General features: G+C 38.4%; 3 protein-coding genes and 1 non-coding gene across 14 annotated transcripts in view; 3 read left to right on the forward strand and 1 right to left on the reverse strand.

Moving 5' to 3' along the window:
* Positions 1 to 152: 152 nt before the first annotated feature.
* LOC128678965 (uncharacterized protein) lies at positions 153 to 11017 on the forward strand. Of its 6 annotated transcripts, none has more exons than XM_053760863.1 (18): positions 153 to 333; positions 434 to 861; positions 940 to 1028; positions 1156 to 1300; positions 1400 to 1490; positions 1814 to 1973; positions 2406 to 2519; positions 3158 to 3264; positions 3781 to 3945; positions 4538 to 4639; positions 4988 to 5129; positions 5478 to 5609; positions 6011 to 6158; positions 6492 to 6620; positions 7756 to 7907; positions 8662 to 8824; positions 9597 to 9776; positions 10572 to 10719. In XM_053760863.1, exons 2-18 carry the CDS (start codon positions 444 to 446, stop codon positions 10676 to 10678), a joined length of 2544 nt encoding a protein of 847 aa, XP_053616838.1. In that variant the 5' UTR covers positions 153 to 333; positions 434 to 443; the 3' UTR covers positions 10679 to 10719. The 6 variants fall into 6 exon arrangements, with proteins under 6 accessions (XP_053616838.1, XP_053616836.1, XP_053616835.1 ...); XM_053760860.2 differs by having other exon boundaries at positions 154 to 333; positions 9610 to 9776; positions 10572 to 11017; XM_053760865.2 differs by having other exon boundaries at positions 155 to 333; positions 496 to 861; positions 9610 to 9776; positions 10572 to 11017.
* On the forward strand, positions 1698 to 1769 carry TRNAE-CUC (transfer RNA glutamic acid (anticodon CUC)). The gene has a single exon. It is a non-coding gene; the product is annotated as a tRNA-Glu (tRNA).
* RpL6 (Ribosomal protein L6) lies at positions 10995 to 14939 on the reverse strand. Of its 2 annotated transcripts, none has more exons than XM_053760890.1 (7): positions 14811 to 14939; positions 14264 to 14413; positions 13629 to 13780; positions 12747 to 12918; positions 11848 to 12033; positions 11337 to 11447; positions 10995 to 11085 (listed from the first exon to the last, which is right to left on the reverse strand). In XM_053760890.1, the coding sequence occupies exons 2-7, from the start codon at positions 14408 to 14410 to the stop codon at positions 11035 to 11037; spliced, it is 819 nt and encodes a 272-aa protein (XP_053616865.1). In that variant the 5' UTR covers positions 14411 to 14413; positions 14811 to 14939; the 3' UTR covers positions 10995 to 11034. The 2 variants fall into 2 exon arrangements, with proteins under 2 accessions (XP_053616865.1, XP_053616863.1); XM_053760888.2 differs by having other exon boundaries at positions 14736 to 14822.
* A 129-nt stretch (positions 14940 to 15068) lies between these two features.
* LOC128678966 (two pore channel protein 1-like) overlaps positions 15069 to 19330 on the forward strand; it is a 28395-nt gene continuing 24133 nt past the window's right edge. Inside the window, exon 1 of one of the 5 annotated variants that reach the window (XM_053760866.2) lies at positions 15069 to 15226. In XM_053760866.2, the coding sequence (XP_053616841.1) occupies positions 15124 to 15226 (103 nt within the window). In that variant the 5' untranslated portion in view covers positions 15069 to 15123. Of the gene's footprint in view, positions 15273 to 18019; positions 18154 to 19330 lie in introns of those variants that run through there. The other 4 variants (XM_053760867.2, XM_053760872.2, XM_053760873.2 and 1 more) reach the window with 4 other exon arrangements.

The following is a 19330-nucleotide window of genomic DNA, read 5'->3' on the forward strand; positions in this document are numbered from 1 at the left end:
ATGAAATTTGGTATACGGGTAGACAATAACTCAGTATAGACTTAAATGAGGATTACAACACAGAAAATTTTAGAAGCAATCATTCTTTTTTAAAACAAACCTACCGCTGAATTAAACATTGGACTTAATCATTTGCAAGCAATCTCTTTTTTCTATTTTAAATAGTTTACGGTTTGTGGTGAATTTCACTGTCAAATCAAATAAACATTGAATGTTGATTTTTTTGAGGTCTTATTTATGTTTTTGAAAAGTTATGTATTTTAAATCTACGATAGTATTATTATAAGAAAGCTGCAAGAATATTATAATACCTGACGATTGGCAATCACAACGGTATGTAGTGGTCTTTATTTGATCGATAAATATTTTAGATTTTGTTACTATGTAGCACTGTATAACAAAATTCATAAATAATTTCACACGCTTATCATAGAAAATAAAAAATGGCAAGTCCAAATTCAGAAATTGATTCAACATCGATGTTTATGCAAAAAGGAGACTACAGAAAATCCCGAAGTCCTACCCCGAGCGAGACTGCTACAAGAAGAAATTCTATCGTGAATGTGAAGAAAGTATCACCGGAAATTATCACCGTAAAAGACTTTTTTGACTTTATGAAGACAGCCTATCAAGTTTACGAGCATTTGGAAGGGGACGAAGATGAAGGTAATAAGATAAATTGGGAGGAATTGACGAAATTGACTGTCTTGAATCATGTGATCGAACAGCAAGAGAGGGATCTTTTGCATCAAACTGCTTTCTCTTGTCCTAAACCATTGATAAGTAAAAGCGATACGGCAATTGAGAAAAAGAACAGCATGGATCGTCTTGAAAAACGATACAGCTGCAGTGAAATAGAAGGTAATTCGGCGTTTTATTGTTATTTTTTATTTGTTTTCGTAGCGCCATCTCGTGATAACAATAAGCATATTTTTCAAGGGTCACGGCGGCGTTCTTTACCTCCTGAAGCAAGGGTGGAAATGCTGGGAGTATGGACTGAAGCAAATCTAAATTGCAAATTAAATGATGTGAGTAGAAACGTACATAATCTTATTATAACCACAAATAAATACATGTAATTTACAGCTTTCTATAGTGTAAAAATTTTTAGCCAGATGGCGTTATATTTATTTTTTAATATATTTATTATTTCAGGTAATTAATGAAGGCATTTTAGACTCGATACTTCCTTATCTTGTTGGATACAAGAAGCCCACTAAAACAACAAGTACTTACGCCCCTGTAATCAAGAAGGCTTCAACATCATCTACTGACATAAAAAAACCAGCGAGTTTTCAAGGTAGCCTTGCAATGTTATTTTTAGAATATATTATTGGAAAATTATTCGTAAACTTATTTTATTATAGTATTTTATATGTTATTTATTATTTTTTAAAAGGTTTTGTAACTGAAAAGGAATCAAGAGACCGTCTTGGGAGGCGTAAATCTTCGGTAATTGCAGCACAGGAACGTATAGCTCAAAAACAAGAGTAAGTTGCCGCTAGATGGCGTTAAAAATATTTTTCGTGGTTTACTTCCATATTTTTCAAAGCATTACATTCATTCATCATTCGAATGACGTTTACAAAAGATAAAATATATAAATAGTTATATTACAAAAATAAATGCATTATTATTATATTGTTAGTTGTTTTGCAAGAAAAAACTGTTTATAAATTTCAACATCTCTGGCAGGCTCCGATATGGTCTAGTGGCTAGGATACCTGGCTCTCACCCAGGAGGCTCGGGTTCGATTCCCGGTATCGGAAATAACTTTTTTGATTTTTCCACTTTTTTTCAATTACATTTTCAGTGGTGACGTGGAAATTCATGTTTGCGACGAAGTCAAAGGCCTGAAGAAGGACTTCAGATGCCCTCAGAAGCTACTGGTTTCCAAAATGGGTTATTTTGCAGACGTGACGGCTGGACAAAGACTGGAAGATATGGACATTTCTGTACATTGTGATATTCAGGTTAGATCATTGAGGGTTAAATTCTTTACTTTGTCTTGGTGTAAACCCGGCTTTGCTTCTTATATTTAAGGTAATTTAATGATAATAGGTACCTTGCATTAAGTTTTAAACTTCTCTCAAAATAAAATTGAGTGTACCTAGGTATCGTCACAGATTTACTTTTTTTTAAAATGTTTTTGATCGTGACAATTTTTCTGATTTTGGTAGGTTAGGTAATAGGTTCTGAAGGTTGCCACAAGAGCTTTGTTAATGAATAAAAATCTTGTCTCACTAGTTAACGATTATCAGCTACTAGATTGTTGGATTAGTGTTAATGATAAAAACAAAGTCTTTAGTTGGAACTGTTCAACTATATAGGTACTCTATGATGAAAACCAGCGATTTTATTAGCTATACACAGTTTCTTGCAAAAAAAGCAAATTTATTTTACAGATATTTGATTGGCTGATGCGATGGGTGAAGAGGGATTCCATCCTGGTCGCTGATTGGCCGCTGTTGGATCCCCACAACGTCGTGCCTATACTCGTTTCTGCTTCATTTTTACAGGTATCATTTTTTGTCTAGTGAAGCATTTGTCCACACAGAAGAATTGTGACGTGTGGTTTCGCCAGAATAGGACCGCTTCATATCGTCAAGCGGATATCGAGGCGACTAAGGAACTAGCTTGGACAACAATAGCATTCCCAAGGAGGGTCGCCAGGCAGGCGGCCGGTTGTAAAATCACACAGCCGAATCTTCGAAAATGTTATTGCTATATGCTTTACCTGGGCTTCGTGGCGTCGCAACCGAAAACATGAAGTAGCTATATAATTAAAATTGTGATAATTTGTTGATTTAATTATTGCAATTTACATAACTTAACGTAAAGAGCATTGTTTATATTTTCTGACAATATTTATATCCAAAATATTTCTTTAAATTCATATTCAAAATACTTACTTTTACTACCTCGGTGTCTCAGTGGAAAAGTGCTCGCCTCTGAACCGAGAGATCCCGGGTTCGATCCCCGGTCGGGTCATGATGGAAAATTATATTTTTCTGATTGGCCCCGTTTCTTGGATGTTTATCGATATATGTATTTGTTATAAAATAACGCAAGTCTCGAACTTACTTTGGGGCTAACTCGATCTGTGTGTGTTGGACTTATTTATTTATGCTCCTAGAATGTTGTTTTAACGTTTAAGATGGAGCCACTCCTCCACGACTGCATGATCTACTGCCACGCGCACATGAACGAAATCGTGAAGACGTCTACCAACCTGGCTTGCCTCAGCGACGCGCTCCTAACCAGGTTTCTCATGTGTTTCTCACTAATAGTAATATGTTTCTCACCATTATTCTAACTCGTGTTTTTTGACAAAGTACATATACCTTCGTCTAAACTTTTACTAATCTGTGTTTCAATTACCTCATTATTGCAAGGTTTCTTATGTGTTTCTCGCTCTAGTAATATGTTTGTTACAATCATTATATGTAAATCATGTTTTTTGATAAAGTAAATAATACCTTGGTGAAAACTGTAAATAATGACATCATTCTGAATAGGTTTCTCATATATTCTCACAGTATTTAGTAATGATTTTCGTGAAGACAACAACAAATCTAGCTTGCGTCGGTAGCGCGCTCTTAGCTAGATATTTTTATGTGTGCAAGTGCCTTCAAACACTCATCAAAAAGACAATCCCATCACAGCAAAATGCTCTCAACCAATTTACAGAGAACGCTTTAATATTAACTTTCAACAAACGTCATCGCGTCGGGTGGTGGCGGTGCAGATTACTGTGCTATGACCTTAAATCATCCGTAGACTAGCCGCCATGTACACGAACGCCGAGTTGGAGGCAATCCGCGACCGGAAGGACAAGATCCAGTCGCGGCTGTACTGCAAGATGATCACGTCGCTGGCCGAGCCCGTGCCGGAGACGCTGCGCGGGCACTACGCCAGCCTCGCCACGCTCTTCAAGTGCACCAAGTAATGTTCACTGTGTATTTATTATCATTGTATGTTACATTTAAATAACAAAGTCCTCTGACGCGTTTGTCTAACTGTTCGCTATAAACTCAAACAGTGCACGGATGTTAATGTGGTTTTCACCAATAGTAAGTGTATAATTTATTGTGTTTTTATCCGAGCCGTAGCCGGGACGAGCCGCTTGTATATAAATAATGAAAGAAACACACAGATTACGTCAGCTCCAACCCTAAAGTAACGAGACTTACTTCAACTAACTACGTCATACACAACTAGATCCAAGACCGAAGTCAATTTGAAAAAGACCATTTTCCATCGTGACCTGACCGTGGACCAAACCTCTGGAGGGAAGCAGTCCGGTATGATGACCGTTAAGCTATAGAGGTTGTCAATATGTAAAAAATGGGGGCGCTGCGTGCGCTGTGCTCCCGTTAGCTCCTTGAGTTGATTAAATGGAAAAATTTCACTTTTAGCACATAACAACAACATCGAAAATTTGTTATTTTTTTACGCAAACCCTGGGATGGGTCCCAGCTCCGAATATTACCGGGATCACACGAACATAGAGTTACCTGAGCTGTTTGACCACCAGGTGCAACAAGCTGTTGGGGAGGCACATCGCGGAGCAGGTCCCGTGCCAGCCCTCCAGCATGAGGATAGATCGACGAGGGAACGTTATTTCTTCTCATTGCAAGTACGGGCATTCATTGAAATGTTCATTTCAGGTCTCACAGTAAACAATATAATATTTAAGTATAACTACATAACGAATAATTTTACGAATATATTTGGAATTAGTAAACGCAGTGCTCAAAAGTGGAATTTATAAACTATAGATCTGTACTAATATTATAAAACGAAAGCGAAGTCTGTCTGTCTGTCACTGTGTTTCACGGCTAAACCTCTGGGTCGATATTGATAAAATTTGGAGTAGACATAGTCCATCACCCGAGATCAAACGTCGGTAGAGCTGAGGGGATCTAGTTAACCACAAATGAAGAAGATATGTTGTAAATAGAACCCTAAAATTCCCTTCCCTCAGGGACCTGAGTTGGAATCTAAACGAATACATAACGTGGCTGTACGGAGAACTTCGATCTTGGAGGCGCGTGTACTGGCGGCTGTGGGGGGACTGCCACTTTCTGAGGTGTCAGCTCTGTGACAGCTACTTCCCGGCTTATCAGGTATCCGATCTGATTTACTGATTGGTAGTGGTCACCGCAGTTTTCTGGACGCCTTCAATTCTAGGGGTGTGCAGTACGCGTGTTGCCGGCCCCGCTAATTAATATTTTCAGGACCTTTTTGAACAACCCCATGTTGTAGTCTTTAAAGAAAACCGTGGCAGGGAGCTTATTCCTTAACCTCGCAGTACCTGGTAGGAAGTTCCTTTTAAAGCGCACTGTACGCGACAATTTGGGGGTTTACGATGTGAGGATGTATCTCCCATCGTGTATGTTTGTAATTACTTCAATTTTGTTGTCACCATTTGTTGCTCTTGATACTATATATCTTGATACTTATTTGGAATGCAGATGGAGTGGTGTTCTCACCACGAGCAGTCGGCCCACATGTTCCAGCTGGACGGGCGGCCGCCGCTGCCGGCCGGCAGGTACCCGTGCTGCGGGGAGAGGGCGTACCGCTTCGAGACTGTCACCAGGAATACCGTGAGTCTACATGTTTTTTCTTGATTTTGTTTCCTAAGAAAGTTTCTCTGTACACACTCGTAGATATGGAATATATTTTTCATCCTCATCGCTGAAGTCATTTCACTTGAAATTTTTTTATTATTATAAATTAACATAATACTTCGTAAACGACTGCCATCTGTTCACGTGGGACGTCGCATAAAATAGTATATTCTGATTCAGGCAACAGCGCATTTCTTTCTAGTAGGTTAGCAATAACAGAAGAACAGACCACGCTCCAATAGACCATAGGCAATTTTATTATTTTCCCCCCCCATCCTTTTCCGTGTGTGTTCCGTTAGTGTGAAACTTCAAATTGAACTAAAGATTTACATATCTACCACTTGTTTTAATATAAAGTATGCATCGTCCTCACCCAGGGTTGCCAGTTCCGCGAGCACGCCCCGGACGAGCGGCTGGCGGCGGACGCGGCCGTCATGGACATGTACAACCGGTTCCGGGACATCGTCTCCATGCGGCCGCCTCAGCTCATGTTCCCGGAGAGACTCACCCGGATTGTAGCTAGAGGTAACCTGTTTTCCATTTGATGATCCTTACAGATTTATTTTTGCCCCGAGCTGCTTCTAAAAAGTAATTCTGTACAGTATACGATTCACGTCTTTATCCCTAAAGGTATAGAAAGATTCATGGGTGAAATTCACGTTATCCCGTTATCATCGTGGGCTCGGTTTTACAGCTCACTATTTTGTATGAATTGGGTCTTTGTTGTGAGTCAAAGTCATGCGTAACAATGAGCCGTTGTCAGCAGACAACACTACTGTGTACGGCAACGGCTCGGCCACCTTGAGTTTTATCATAATAATGACTATTCTATTGTCAATATATTGTTCTGACATCCAGAGCCAGGCGAAGACGCCGGCCGGCTTCAATGCAAAGAAGTGTTCTGGTGGGAGGGCATCCAGCTGATGCCGCCGCGGCAGCCGCTCGGGCTCCTCGGCAAGATGTACACCAGCAACAATAAGTTCAACCGTGAGATCTTCGCTTTCTGTCGTTAATGTAGCACAGACAGACATCTAGCTATAGCTTCCCCCCAATTAGTAATAATTTTCGTTGGATCTCAGATGAAACTCGATCGTTCCGATAATTAGTTAACGTTCCGGTGTCGCGAAAATTGTTTAGTTACTTGGATCAAAACTGAACTATAAAGAAAACAATTTTCGAAGAGATTCATTGTAGTCCGTAAATAGAGTGAAGAAATTCTGTTCTCTGGCAACACTGGGTGTTCATCAATCAATCTTGACCATTCTATTCGCTTTGTTGACAGATAGCAAATTAATTATCTTGCATCCTCGAGACAGTCTTTGCCATTTGCCTATAAATAGTCAGTCGGCTTGAGGAATTCAACGACTTGTTATAGGTTTATTTGCGAAGTTGTAGCTGGATGTTTGTCGTTATTAGTATGTATGGTGTGATGGTGTGTATATCTTTGAATTTGAATGTCACATCTTCACACCTTGAAAAACTTAGATATATCATCTAATACCACTGTACATAATATTTTGATAGAAAAAAAAATGCACATAAAATGGCAAATTGTACATTTGCCTGTCTGTCCATGTAGCAGCCATGTGACCATGTCGCTTACAAAATTTGCAATTGGCAACACTTTAATGTAAATACACCGTATTCAAAAGCAAAGCAATTAGAAAGAGACGGTAGTGGCTATGGTTATCCTACTCGAAGGACCCAAAGACATCTTGGCAGCTAGCTTCATTCATAATTCAAAAAGGCTTTCTCAAGCTTGTCAGAATATAAAATGCTCTTTGTTTTAGAAACTAATCCAATTTGAAGTAATTTTATTTATTTAATTTTGGAAAAGTAGTCACGTCACGTTATCGATGGTGTTACAGATATGGTTACGATTTAGTCGTCTATGCCGACTAGTATCTTAACTGATCCACCATTACATGAACAAGTAAAAAAAATAATGTTTCAATACAACTCTCTTTTAGTCAGCTCTGCCGACTAGTTTCTCACCTGGACCTGGACAAATTATACACAAATTATAAAATGAGTGGTATTTTTTTAAATATTAGAAGGCGTTACCTACATACCTTTAGGGATTAGTATTACAAGGAAAATAGTATTTGAATTTGCGACGTAGCGAGTGCTCGTCCGGGGTCTCCGCCCTTGGGTACCGCGCGGCTGTCGGCGCAGTCCCTCGCGGCTAGCTGCTCTGCGTCTGTCGGTCCGACCACTGAAGAAGTGCGGCTGAAACCACCGCCTAAGGAGGCCAAGGAAGATGCACCGCGGAAGGTAAGCCAAGACGACCAAATGCGACTGGGTTCGAGTTTTGTGTGGTAATGTATTTAGCGCAACATACATACGCGCTGTGTAGTTAAATGTAGTGAAAAACATATTTCGTGATAGAGTAGATTGAATAGAGAGCAGTAATAAATGCATGTTTCAAAATGAGCGATATTTATAACATACAGACTGACTGAAAGATACAGATACGCTGTGAATGTAGATTAGTCCTACTGACTATAGTCACGAACCACTTATTTGGTTCATGCAGTCGTTTATCGGACAGCCACTTAGCTCACGATATCCCATAATAATTCATTTTGTGGGCAGTGTCAGTCTCAAGCACTGGCGGCTATGGAGTCAATGGACAACTGCATGAAATTATCAGACTGTGATATAGTGTTGGTTGTTTAATTGGTAGTAAATAGAACTTACATTTAAAATTAAGAATTGTGGAAATGCGAAAAACGGAAACAGGTTTTAAGCACCTTTTAAAAAATCCTCATCAAAAAAGTTTACATAATACTTCCAGTAACAGTGTTAATAAATTCGCTGTGCCTTTTCATTCCAATGAAAAGGCACAGCGAATTTATTGACACTGTTACTGGAAGTGTAAGTTAATATTATAGTAGAGTTAAGTCCACTTAACACCAGCAACTCTAGTGGGGATTTCAAACGTATATAGCTCTCATTGCGGCGAAGAATGTATCTATGTACATTAATCCATCGAGATTTTAACACGTAATCTCGTATACAAAGAAAGGTGCCATCGGCGGCGGCGACTCTGTCATGGACGACGGAGCCGAGCAGACCTCGGATTCCGAGACTGAGAGTGAACGCAGCTCCACCAGCGCCAGGTCTGACGAGGACAGTGTTCCGAGGAGGCGTCAGCCCAGGCTGGCCAGAGCGCCACGCCCTGTTGTCAAGTAAGTTTACCATCAAACTAACATTGCAAATTCCAGGAGTGCCACCTTCGCTGGTATGGCCACATTTTAAGTAAGCTAGAAAATTTCATAAAACCAAAGTAGTCGGAGACAGCAGTCAAAAGTTATGTTAATAGCTGCGGGTCATCATGGGACTTTTGATAGGTATGTTGTGCTCCGAAGAGGCGTGGTCAAGTAGTTGATAGCAAAACTAGATATTTTGAATGCACTGTGAGCAATGGACATCGACTGAAAAGTTTTGGTCAGCTCTGCTTACTATGTTTTCGCCCCCTAAGAAATGTATTGGACAAAAGGATTGGAATTTTCTTGTTTCACCTGCCCTATCCAACACTTCATTACGCATCTATTCTATACCTATGTAACATATTACATGCTATCAGATATTTTATGAGCAAGCTGTAATAATATTACACATGCGAAAGTCTGTCATTTTTATTATTTATTACAGTATTTATCACGCATTCGGAGTACTAAACTATTGAATAAACTTCCCTCAGCAGTGTTCCCTAATAGTTTCGACATTGGGGCTTTTAAGAAAAGAGTCTATCGCTTTTTTTTAAAGTCGCCGACGCACCAGTGACCCGTTACGGGTTACCGGTGTCCACGGACTGCTGTGTTTCTCACTATACCATAAAAAAAAATCACGGTAAAATTGCTAGGTCGAATTCGATGAGGAATATTAGTTGATGACCCGAGCTCAAACATCGGCTGCAGGCGGAGATGCGAGCAACAGCTAGTAATAGTAATGATAAAGTCTGTGGACGCAGGCGTGCCCGCGTGGTGGGGCGGCAGTGGGTGGCGTCGCTGTCGGCGCGCAGCAACCAGGACGGGCAGCGCAGGTTCGAGGAGCGCGCCGCGCGGCTCATGCGGGCGGCGCTGGCCCGCCGCGCCCCCTCCGCGCCCACGCCACAGGCCAAACCCAAGACTCCAGCTGGTCCGTATCTAATTCTTGTATTGGTACATTGGCGCCATCAGTTTTCTCGACTTGACGCTTTTGGGTACATTACTGGCTTTTTCTGGCGATAAAGAACGAATATCGCCAACGAATCACGCTCTGTGCGATCATTCTCGACGGCATCTATTTGAGGCCGTCAATAATGTACAGCTGGGATTATAATGTTGGCTCCGCAAATCCATACCATCAAAAAACACATTGTTATAAATTTGTCTTGTTTATTAGCGAAAAAATAGCTCTAAATTACACCCAAGCAATTAGAAATTGCTTTGCTAATTCGAGAGCATTCTAATTTAGTTATATTGTAAGGGTGTTATTTCAACTAACCATTTTAACAACTGTTTTCTATACTCAACGATCCAACTAGTTTAATCTTATTTGCAAAAGTAGTTGGAATGCCCAATTGGTTTCTCCAAAGTAGCGCGCGGCGCGAGCGCGAGACATGGCGCGTCACGGAAACAACCGAACGTAGAACTGTAGTGTGAAAGAAAAAACTGTATTTTTTTCTAACTTATTATTGTTCTCAACTGTTATGCCTACGTGCAATGCGTTTTTTCAACGAGCAACTAGTTTAGTAACTAGTTGCTCGTTGAAAAAAAACAGTTTACTTTCGTTGGCTTGAAAAACGTCAAGCAATTTTGAAATTTTACACACATGTAGTTTGAAGTGTGGACAAGGACATCGTACTTTTCATCGCGAAAAACTAAGTGTACCCGTAGGAAATTAACGCGGGCGAAGCCGCGGGTAAAAGCTAGTGTAAATGCTATGATACAGGCGGCGTGTACGCGCGGCTGGAGGCGGAGTGGCGCGAGCGTCACGCGCAGGCGCGGCCGCGCGTGCTGTGCGCGCGGCCCAGGCAGCCCGCCAACAAGTACAAGTGACAGCTGTCACACTGACACTGATACATTCATAAACTTTGTTATTGTTGATTTATTTGTTATCCCAATTCTAGTTTTCACTTTTTATTTGTGAACGTCAAAACGAAGAAAACTCTAAAAATGAATATTATCGAACCCACAGATATATGAATGTTCATATGTCATCAAAATCTGCATGGCGTTGCTACCTATCAAAAACGTTAGTATGTGCAAAACAGATTACGTATCAGGAAATAAGTTAAATTCACACTGCTATATGAACAGTGTGAAAGATAATTCTCTGCATTTATAATTTATAACACAAAAATGAAACGAACTGTTCGCCAATAACATTTATTGACTATATTATATCCTTACAACTAGAAGCGGAGTCGGTGAGGGTACTGGCTCGAGCGGAGGCCGAACGCCGCCTGAAACAATACCAAAATTATACGTGTAAAATCCATATTATTATGTGAAAAATCTGTATTTGTTATAATGTCACTACTAAAGTGCTGGAACGATTTTCGATGAAATTTGGAATAAACAGACAGGTTTACCCTCATTATTGTTTCTTTGCGCTCGACTTTTTGGGAAAATACTCAGAAAAACCCATCCATGTTAATGACCTGAGGTCAAACCAGCGGGCAGCAGTTAAGCTAATAAATGAATGATGCCGTACCTTGAGGTACCCGCGCAGCGTCTTCTTGTCGGGCCTCAGACCGATGGCCTTCATGACGGCCGCGTCCACCAGCTTCTGGTCCGCCTTGCGCTGCTCTGACGGAACATATTTCTGGAAACAAATATTATTTTCACATTAACGCGAGTTAAATCTTGTACGCTATCATCTTTGCCTCTTAAATAGAAAAATATATTACTGCAAATAGCTACCAATGGCTGGCTGCCCGTGGCCAACCCGGGCCAGCCACCACCACACCACACATAAATGCACCTTTACTTACTAAAATGCTCAGATGAGAGAGAGAGAGAGAGAGAGGATAAACACTCTACAAAAAAAAATATTTCGTATTTTTTAAATAAAAACTTAAGTGCGATTTTCAATCTAGACTGATGGGAAGCAAAGATGAGGTCTAGGCTGCTACGCGCAAAAAATGACAATTCACTCTTGCCTTGAAGATCCCTAAAATATTAACAACATTAGGGAAATATCGACGCTGGGAGGCAAAATTTACCTCTTTCTTAGTGGCGAAGATGTCCTCCCCAGTGCTGCGCTTGACGGCCCTCTTGGCGCTCCTCTTGTTCTTGTTGAAGTAATTGTCGTCGAGGTGCGCCGGCAGCTGGAAGTCGCCCAGATCCACGCGGGTGGAGGTGCCGATCACGTAGCTTTGGGGGATGCGGCGCAGGGGGCACGAGTTTAGCTGCAATTTTACAATTTGTACAATTTATATATTTTTTGTGACATCGTGAAGTATTCACTATGTACGATAGTGAATTGTATAGCATATGCATGACTTTTAGTATAGTTATAATAAAATAATAACACAGAAACATGAACCATAAAATACAATATTTGGAACTTAAGTTCTCTATGAAAACAGTTCTTTTTAAAAATTCGTATAAATGGATATGGAATTACGGATTCTATAAGATATGACCGATATACCTATATATATATGTATATTGGATTTTTAGGTGTAATAATAATAGTCACAAATGTGGCCCAATTTTACTGTTTGACATGGCTCTTGATTGCCAATAAGTTGACAATCCCTGTTTTAGTTCATTGATAAACTAGATTGCTCAATCTAAGTAGCCTAGGCTCTCTGGGAGAAATCTACTAATATTATTAATGTGAAAGTTTGGGAGGATGTGTGATGTTTGTTTCTCTTTCACGCAAAATTTACTGGACCATAACTAATTACGATCTATTTACAATCCTAACTAATATTCTTCACGCTCCGTCTACTCAACCAATCTTCTTGAAATTTTGCATACATGTAGTTTGAAGTACGGAGGACATAGGGTACTTTTCAACTCGGAAAAATAATTGTTCCCGTGGGAAATTACGCAGGCGAAGCCGCGTGCAAATTAGTCATGGTTAAATGGTATAAGTTATAGCAAAAATACTGACAGCAAAAGGTCCGGTGACAAGCAGCAGCCCGCTGGGCAACACAGCCAGCAGCACCACTCGCTTGCCAGCGTGGCGGCCGGCCAGCAGCACGCACACGGCGCCCGGCGCCAGGCTGGGCCGCGTGCGCCGCACGTGCTTGCTGAACGTCTTGTGGTGCGGCCGCGGACTGATCCTGACATCATTATTTACTATGAATGGCTGGGTAAAACCATAATAAATTATCCATTTAAATTTTTCTCTTGAATTAATTTATATCTATTAAAAAATTCCGCATCAAAATCCATGACGTATTTTTAAAGATGTAAGTAAGTAATACATAAAGATGGAGAGCTGAGAGTGACATTATATATTATAGTGATTTCCTGGTTGGCCAGCACAAACACTAAATGAGTGATCGGTCCTCCCAATGTAGGAATGTTTCACCCAGTTCTCTCAATCCTGGAATAGATTTGACATTGTTGCAATGCAAGCTATAAGAGGCCCTGAGGTCTCTTATAGCCTATTCAGGTAATAACTTCCACTGAAATTCCACATCATTCTGTGACCACGATCAATCCCCTTTTTGTTTTCACCGTTCAGGTATGTGATAATAGTTTAACAGATTCTTGGATCAAAACAGATGTGAAAAATAAACTTTAAAAATGGTGACCATTTGGCTAAGACTTTATGGCCACCTGCCTGAAAACACTGAATCTTTTTGAAAACACTATTTTTAAATTTTTAAAGCTCTTATCTCTTAATCGCTTTTTAAGACATCCATGGAAGAAAATTAGTGTTCCTCAGTCAGAAGGTCTAAATGCAGAGAATTTCTTGTGAGAAATAAGTAGGGCAAGAACTACACCTCAAAAGTATGTAAATAGTGCAAGAATGCAATGTACTAACTTGTCCTGAGTGGGGTAGAAGGACCTCCTGCGGCGCAACAGGACAGTGCGGGTTCCTCCGTTCTTCTCACCTCCAATCTGCTTCACAACAACTGTGGGCTTCTTGGGCTTCTCAGCTTTGGGGTTCTTCTTGCCAACAAACTTGTATTTGGCCTAGAAAATTAAAGATAAAATTCTAATGTGTTTTTCTTTATTTATGATGAGGCTTCAGCTGTGTGATTTACTGTTTTAATTAGTTTCATTTCATTACTTCAGGCTGGATGTGATAAAATATGTTTATTAAATCATTCAACAATATTGAACTGCCTTTTCTTTGGATGAATGGATACAATTATACTTTCGGGGATTCTTTTGCCCAGCAGTGGGACTTAACTTTAAGAAAAGACTACAATAATATAAAAATGTGAGATAGTACATATTAGTAAACCACAGCACCAACAGAAGCACTTATCAGGAGTGATAAAAGGTAAAACTCACTAGGAACCTTTGAATCGGTAAACAAAACACTTCCATTAGACATAATAACCTAAGTGGTAAGGTTATGTTGATCATATTTACAAATATACAATATTATGTAAAATTTACATTAGAACGGACATAGATTTATACAAAAACTACTAATAAATAAGGACATACCTTCTTGTGGAACATCTTAGTCTTGGAGAAACGTACAACACCATTTCCCAGGTCATAATTTCTAGGTTTGCCAACTTTGGTCTTCTTGACTCCGCCCGCGGGCGCTGCGGCGGGCTTAGCCACCGCCTTGGGCTGTGGTGGAGCCATTATCTGTACACAATGAGCACGATTTCAATAATAATCTCGCCACCTGACTATAGAAGTTAGGTTAGAATTGTTTGCCACTTCCACATAGTAGGTAAATAATATAACAAAAACGTTATAAGTACAATACAAAAACCAAGTGATTTCACACATTTCACCATTTGATATTGACAAAAGGTGATTTAGTATCACATTAACAATCCGAAACATATTTTAAATCACAATCATTGACCCGACATTGTTTTGAAAAATTAGGTTTTTAGCTATGAAGTTATCACAAATATTGCACAAAATCACTTGATTGTAAACTGTATTTGAATATCCATACGTTTATTTACACGAATATTGTATTTTCACGGTTATTAAATTGGATTTATTTTGACTGAAAACAACATCAACTCACATTCGAACCGGGATCAAGAAAAAGAAATTGTCATAGACAAGAAAACGTCATCTTTGATTGCGTAGCGTTGTAGTTGACAGCAGAAAATTTTATCGATTTTTACCGGCTTTTAAACGGTAGATGAGATGTGTGCCAGCGATAACTTTGCTCACTCGTGGATGAGGACTCAAGTTTATCAAATTGACTATGGTTTATTTAGAGGAGTTGACACTTTTAGTAAACGAGAACAAGATGTTATTTTTTATCTGAGCTTATGTCAATAAATAATTTTGACAAATCTGTCAAAAATGATTGAAAAAATCAGTGTTGAAAAATGGCTTCTTTGAGGAGCCCGTCTACGCCGACCGACGGTTACAAAAGGTTCAGTGATGATTTCGCAAACACCAGCATCAACAATTACGGCTCAAACGTCACAAGTAAACCAGAAGCTAAGAATTTTCCATGCACTGTAGCAGCCAAATTGTACGCTTTCGTTGTAATTAACAATACATTTTTAATTCATTATTTCCATTTGTTTTAATTTTGTCACCCGTGCATTAATTCCACTGTCCATATGCTACTCAATTCACAGATCGATCTGGTGTTCATCTAATGCTATAATTGGATAAATGTCGTAGTACTCCTATATGAGTCACCCAGTGAGCACTAACCTACCTATAACATAAACAAACAGTACTCCGACCTAAATTTAATATTCCGCAAAAAGCTTGGAGCTTCCTTAGATTCTTGCATGTTTATTATTTTACTTGCATAAACTGCATGCCGTTAAATTGCACTTTAACATAGATTTAAATTTATTGATAGTAGAGTGCAGGTGTCTATTTTATTGTCAACCTATATAGGTACTTATAAATCAATGCAGTAGGTACAATAGCTCTTGTAATCTACTGTTTTACAGACCTATGTACTTCTATATTTTGCAAAATAGGTATTAATGCTAAAGTAACTCATAATCTGCTACCTACTCATGCGAACACCTACCTAAAACAAATACTTAATGGTCAAAGTTTGCACGTAAAATCAAATTGTTAAGTAGGTAGGACCTACTTACCTACTTAGGTATTTTACGAAAATAGGCTATTTCACTCAATGCAATTGATTAATGAAAGTGACATCAAATATCGCGTTTTGTTATTTATTTAAATTATGGTGTGAATATATTTTTTATTATATTTAGTTTGTTTTCGGGCACAGAAATCATATTCTGTAAGTATCTTAGTATTCGAGGGAATTTCAATAAGGTGTTCCTGGGTTTTATCTACGATTTTAAATAAGTTCAGTAGTTTTTCGAGTTGGAGAACAAATAAACATCACAGAAGCATTGTAAATAATACTTATTAGTAAAAAGATAATACTGGTGTGAACTTTGTTCGTGGATATTTAAGAGAACAATGGGTCCCTATATCAGTCAGTACTCACGCAAGTACATATAGATTTGTACTGGTTCGGAATTTACCTAGTATGTATTATTATGATAGGTATACCTATATGAGCGCACATAATATTGACGCGACTACCTACCACTAAACACGTTTAGAGACGCATCGACACAATATAGTTAATATTCCTATCTATTTAACTACGAGGTGTTTTTTTGAAATATTGGAAGTCGGCAGTGGACTTGGAAATTTGTATTTTTGTACACGCTGTAAGCAACCAACTATAGTTACTGACGTTCTGTGTAAATAATACATTTATGTATTGGACGTGATGTACATTGTAAATTAATTTGCATTCTATGACATACGTTTCACCATGATTCTACTCTGCCTCTGAGGAATCTAGACACATATTGTACCTTATTCTAATTACATAATAATGATGTCCTAGTAGCATTGTTTTACGAATACTGACGGTAAATGCTATTTGTGTTAACACTAGCCGCGCCCCGGCGCTTCGCTCGCGTGGGAATTTCGTGATAAAAAGTAGGTACCCTAAGTGGTTTTTCAGGTTATATTCTACCAAATTTCATAATAATCCGTTGCGTGAAAGAGTAACAAACATGCTCACATACACACAAACGTTCGCATTTATGATATAAATAGTATGGTATGTGTCCTGATCTTATTAATGTTTGTGCTATACTTAGGTACTGTTTTATAATAAATACCTATATTTCTTTTTCTAATAATAGATTATAGAAAACCTTCCTTATCAATATCTTTCAATATCACATGCATTTGTTATCAGTCGGGAGTCAATAACATTTATTAGGGTGTGCTTGCTAATATTATGAAAATATCCTTACATATTATAAAAAGAAATTTATCGCATTTGTCTGTCTGTATGAACGCGACAAACTCAAAAACTACCGGACGGATTCTTAACTGTTTTTACCAATAAATATTGGATTCTAGAGGAAGGCTTGATTGTATATTTATTATGGTTTACGCGAGCAAAGCCGAGTCGGCTCGCTAGTTACTTTTTATCCCGATAATCCCACTAGGAGTAAGACCACTGAACGGGCTCTAACACAAATTAAAAAGCGTTTTATATATAACATTGCGCCCCGTTTTCGTTTCGTGTTTGCGTGAAAGGCATACAAATATCCAAACGTTCTCAAGAAAACCAAGGTTTCCAATGTAATATCTGATCTAGTGACCACTAAATTTAGCAATTTCGCGGCCACGTCACGGTGATGCTTCAATGACGCAAATCAAGAATATAGCTACTTTTGTCTGTTACATGTATGGATGGCTATAATATATCAATTGATGCGTTAGGACAATAGGCGATATTAGTTTCCGTCAAAAGGAAGGTTAATGCGATAAAAAATAACAGCTGTAAAATAAATTCTTAATCATGACTGTATTTTTTTTAGCCGGCTTTGCCTTTGTGGTTATCGTCTATCAATATATCGACGATAATAAGAGCTACAAAATTAGCTCTCCTGTATGACCGCGGCTTCGTTCCCATGGAATTTTGGGGAATTTGGATTTAAAAAATCGCCTTTTTAATAAAAATAAATTGTTAAAAAAATTCAGGACGCGTGCGGGAGTCGAACCCACATCCCTGCTCATATGCAATAAATATACCTACGTATCATGTATTTTAGGCCTAGTTTTGATAGTTAAGTCTGTATACATATAAGACTGTAAAATAAATACATTTTCATTTTTGTAATGGATCTGAAAAGAAATTCATGCCATACCTACCAACTGTTGACAACTTCTGACAAGCAATATCTCGATATGTCATGCGATATCTTTGAATTGAGATGTGGGTGAGTACGTTAAATAAATGTGACTGAATAGTAATAAAATAGGGAAAATGTATGGTGTAAACAGTGTATACGATAAGGTGTATTTTTCAGTGAGGGAGCAATGGTACAAGTTCAAATCATGTGAGTTTTTGTAAACAAATTTCCTGCTTTTACTGCAATATGTGAGCGATATGACGTGATTTCGATGGTCAAACAAATGTATACATGAAGAAAAGCGCGCGCTGTTTGTATTGACCAATGAACGCGCGCGGTGTAATAGGCTCGGTTTTTTAAAAAATATTTTAAGGTAACTGTCAAACAAAAATACCTTTTTTCGCTAATTGATTAAGATATTAATCGTGACGTCACTTAGAGTAGCATTTAGTATGGAGCGTTTGGACGAGTCTAAAAATGTTTGATTTTATTTTTGTCATATATTTGATTGAAAGCATTAATTGTCATTATCACAGTATTTTTTTCACTGGTGTTTTTTTCCTAATAATATAAGGGACTTCGAATAGTCACCAAAATAAAAAGTTGTCATCTAACGTCTTGATCCACAATTTAATGAGTTGCATAAATTACTAATTATTAATTATTAGTATTTCAATGTATAAATACATATATATTTATATTGAAATTGGCAATTTTTTATAACTTTAATTAAAGCTGTTTTAATGAATAGTTAAACGTAGACGTAATGTTTTAGTAAAACAATATTTAATTACAACCAACAACGTATTGTTTTTAACAACTAATTAATATATAATTTGAGTGATATGAGTTTGTATTTAAACCATTTTTTTATAATCGCGCACATTATCGCGGCAAAGTTTGCCGAACTTTGACGGATTCGGTATTTACAGGTACATTGCTGATTTTTAATTGCGATAAATAAAAACTCTCATACAAACTATGTAATATCCATGCATTCGCATTGGAGTTCGCTGATAGTGTTGAGCCGGCATAAGGACTATGGCAATCTGACTCATGTATAGTAGTTTTTATAAACCATCACTTGTTTCCGGTGAACATCGAAGGGTGACGTCAGGCAGTCGGCCGGACATAAAACTAGATCCGAATTATTAAAAAATGTTTATATCTGCCGCGGGCAAAATTAATAAAAGTTACCTTTAGCAGAATAAAAAAATAAAATAATAGTTCTGATTTTTTATTTTTTCCGACAATACTTTGGTAGTAAGAAATCTATAGCAAATTAGCTTTTGTCCGTCGCTTCGCACGCGTGAATTTCCTCAAATCAGTTATTTTTCCATGATGAAATGTATCATATGTCCTTCTCTGTACTTCAAACTACATG

This window comes from Plodia interpunctella, chromosome 21 (genome assembly GCF_027563975.2).
Source record: "Plodia interpunctella isolate USDA-ARS_2022_Savannah chromosome 21, ilPloInte3.2, whole genome shotgun sequence".
In the NCBI taxonomy this organism is placed as follows: domain Eukaryota; kingdom Metazoa; phylum Arthropoda; class Insecta; order Lepidoptera; family Pyralidae; genus Plodia; species Plodia interpunctella.

Excerpts from the sequence above, each read along its gene's own strand:
- LOC128678965 (XM_053760861.2), top strand. The coding sequence starts at position 444 with ATGGCAAGTCCAAATTCAGAAATTGATTCAACATCGATGTTTATGCAA. Across the intron at positions 1,974-2,405 it reads CTGTACATTGTGATATTCAG|ATATTTGATTGGCTGATGCG; the intron begins GTTAGATCATTG and ends TTTATTTTACAG. Across the intron at positions 5,610-6,010 it reads AGACTGTCACCAGGAATACC|GGTTGCCAGTTCCGCGAGCA; the intron begins GTGAGTCTACAT and ends GTCCTCACCCAG.
- RpL6 (XM_053760890.1), bottom strand. The coding sequence starts at position 14,410 with ATGGCTCCACCACAGCCCAAGGCGGTGGCTAAGCCCGCCGCAGCGCCC. Across the intron at positions 13,781-14,263 it reads CTAAGATGTTCCACAAGAAG|GCCAAATACAAGTTTGTTGG; the intron begins GTATGTCCTTAT and ends TTAATTTTCTAG. Across the intron at positions 12,919-13,628 it reads TTCTACCCCACTCAGGACAA|GATCAGTCCGCGGCCGCACC; the intron begins GTTAGTACATTG and ends TAATGATGTCAG.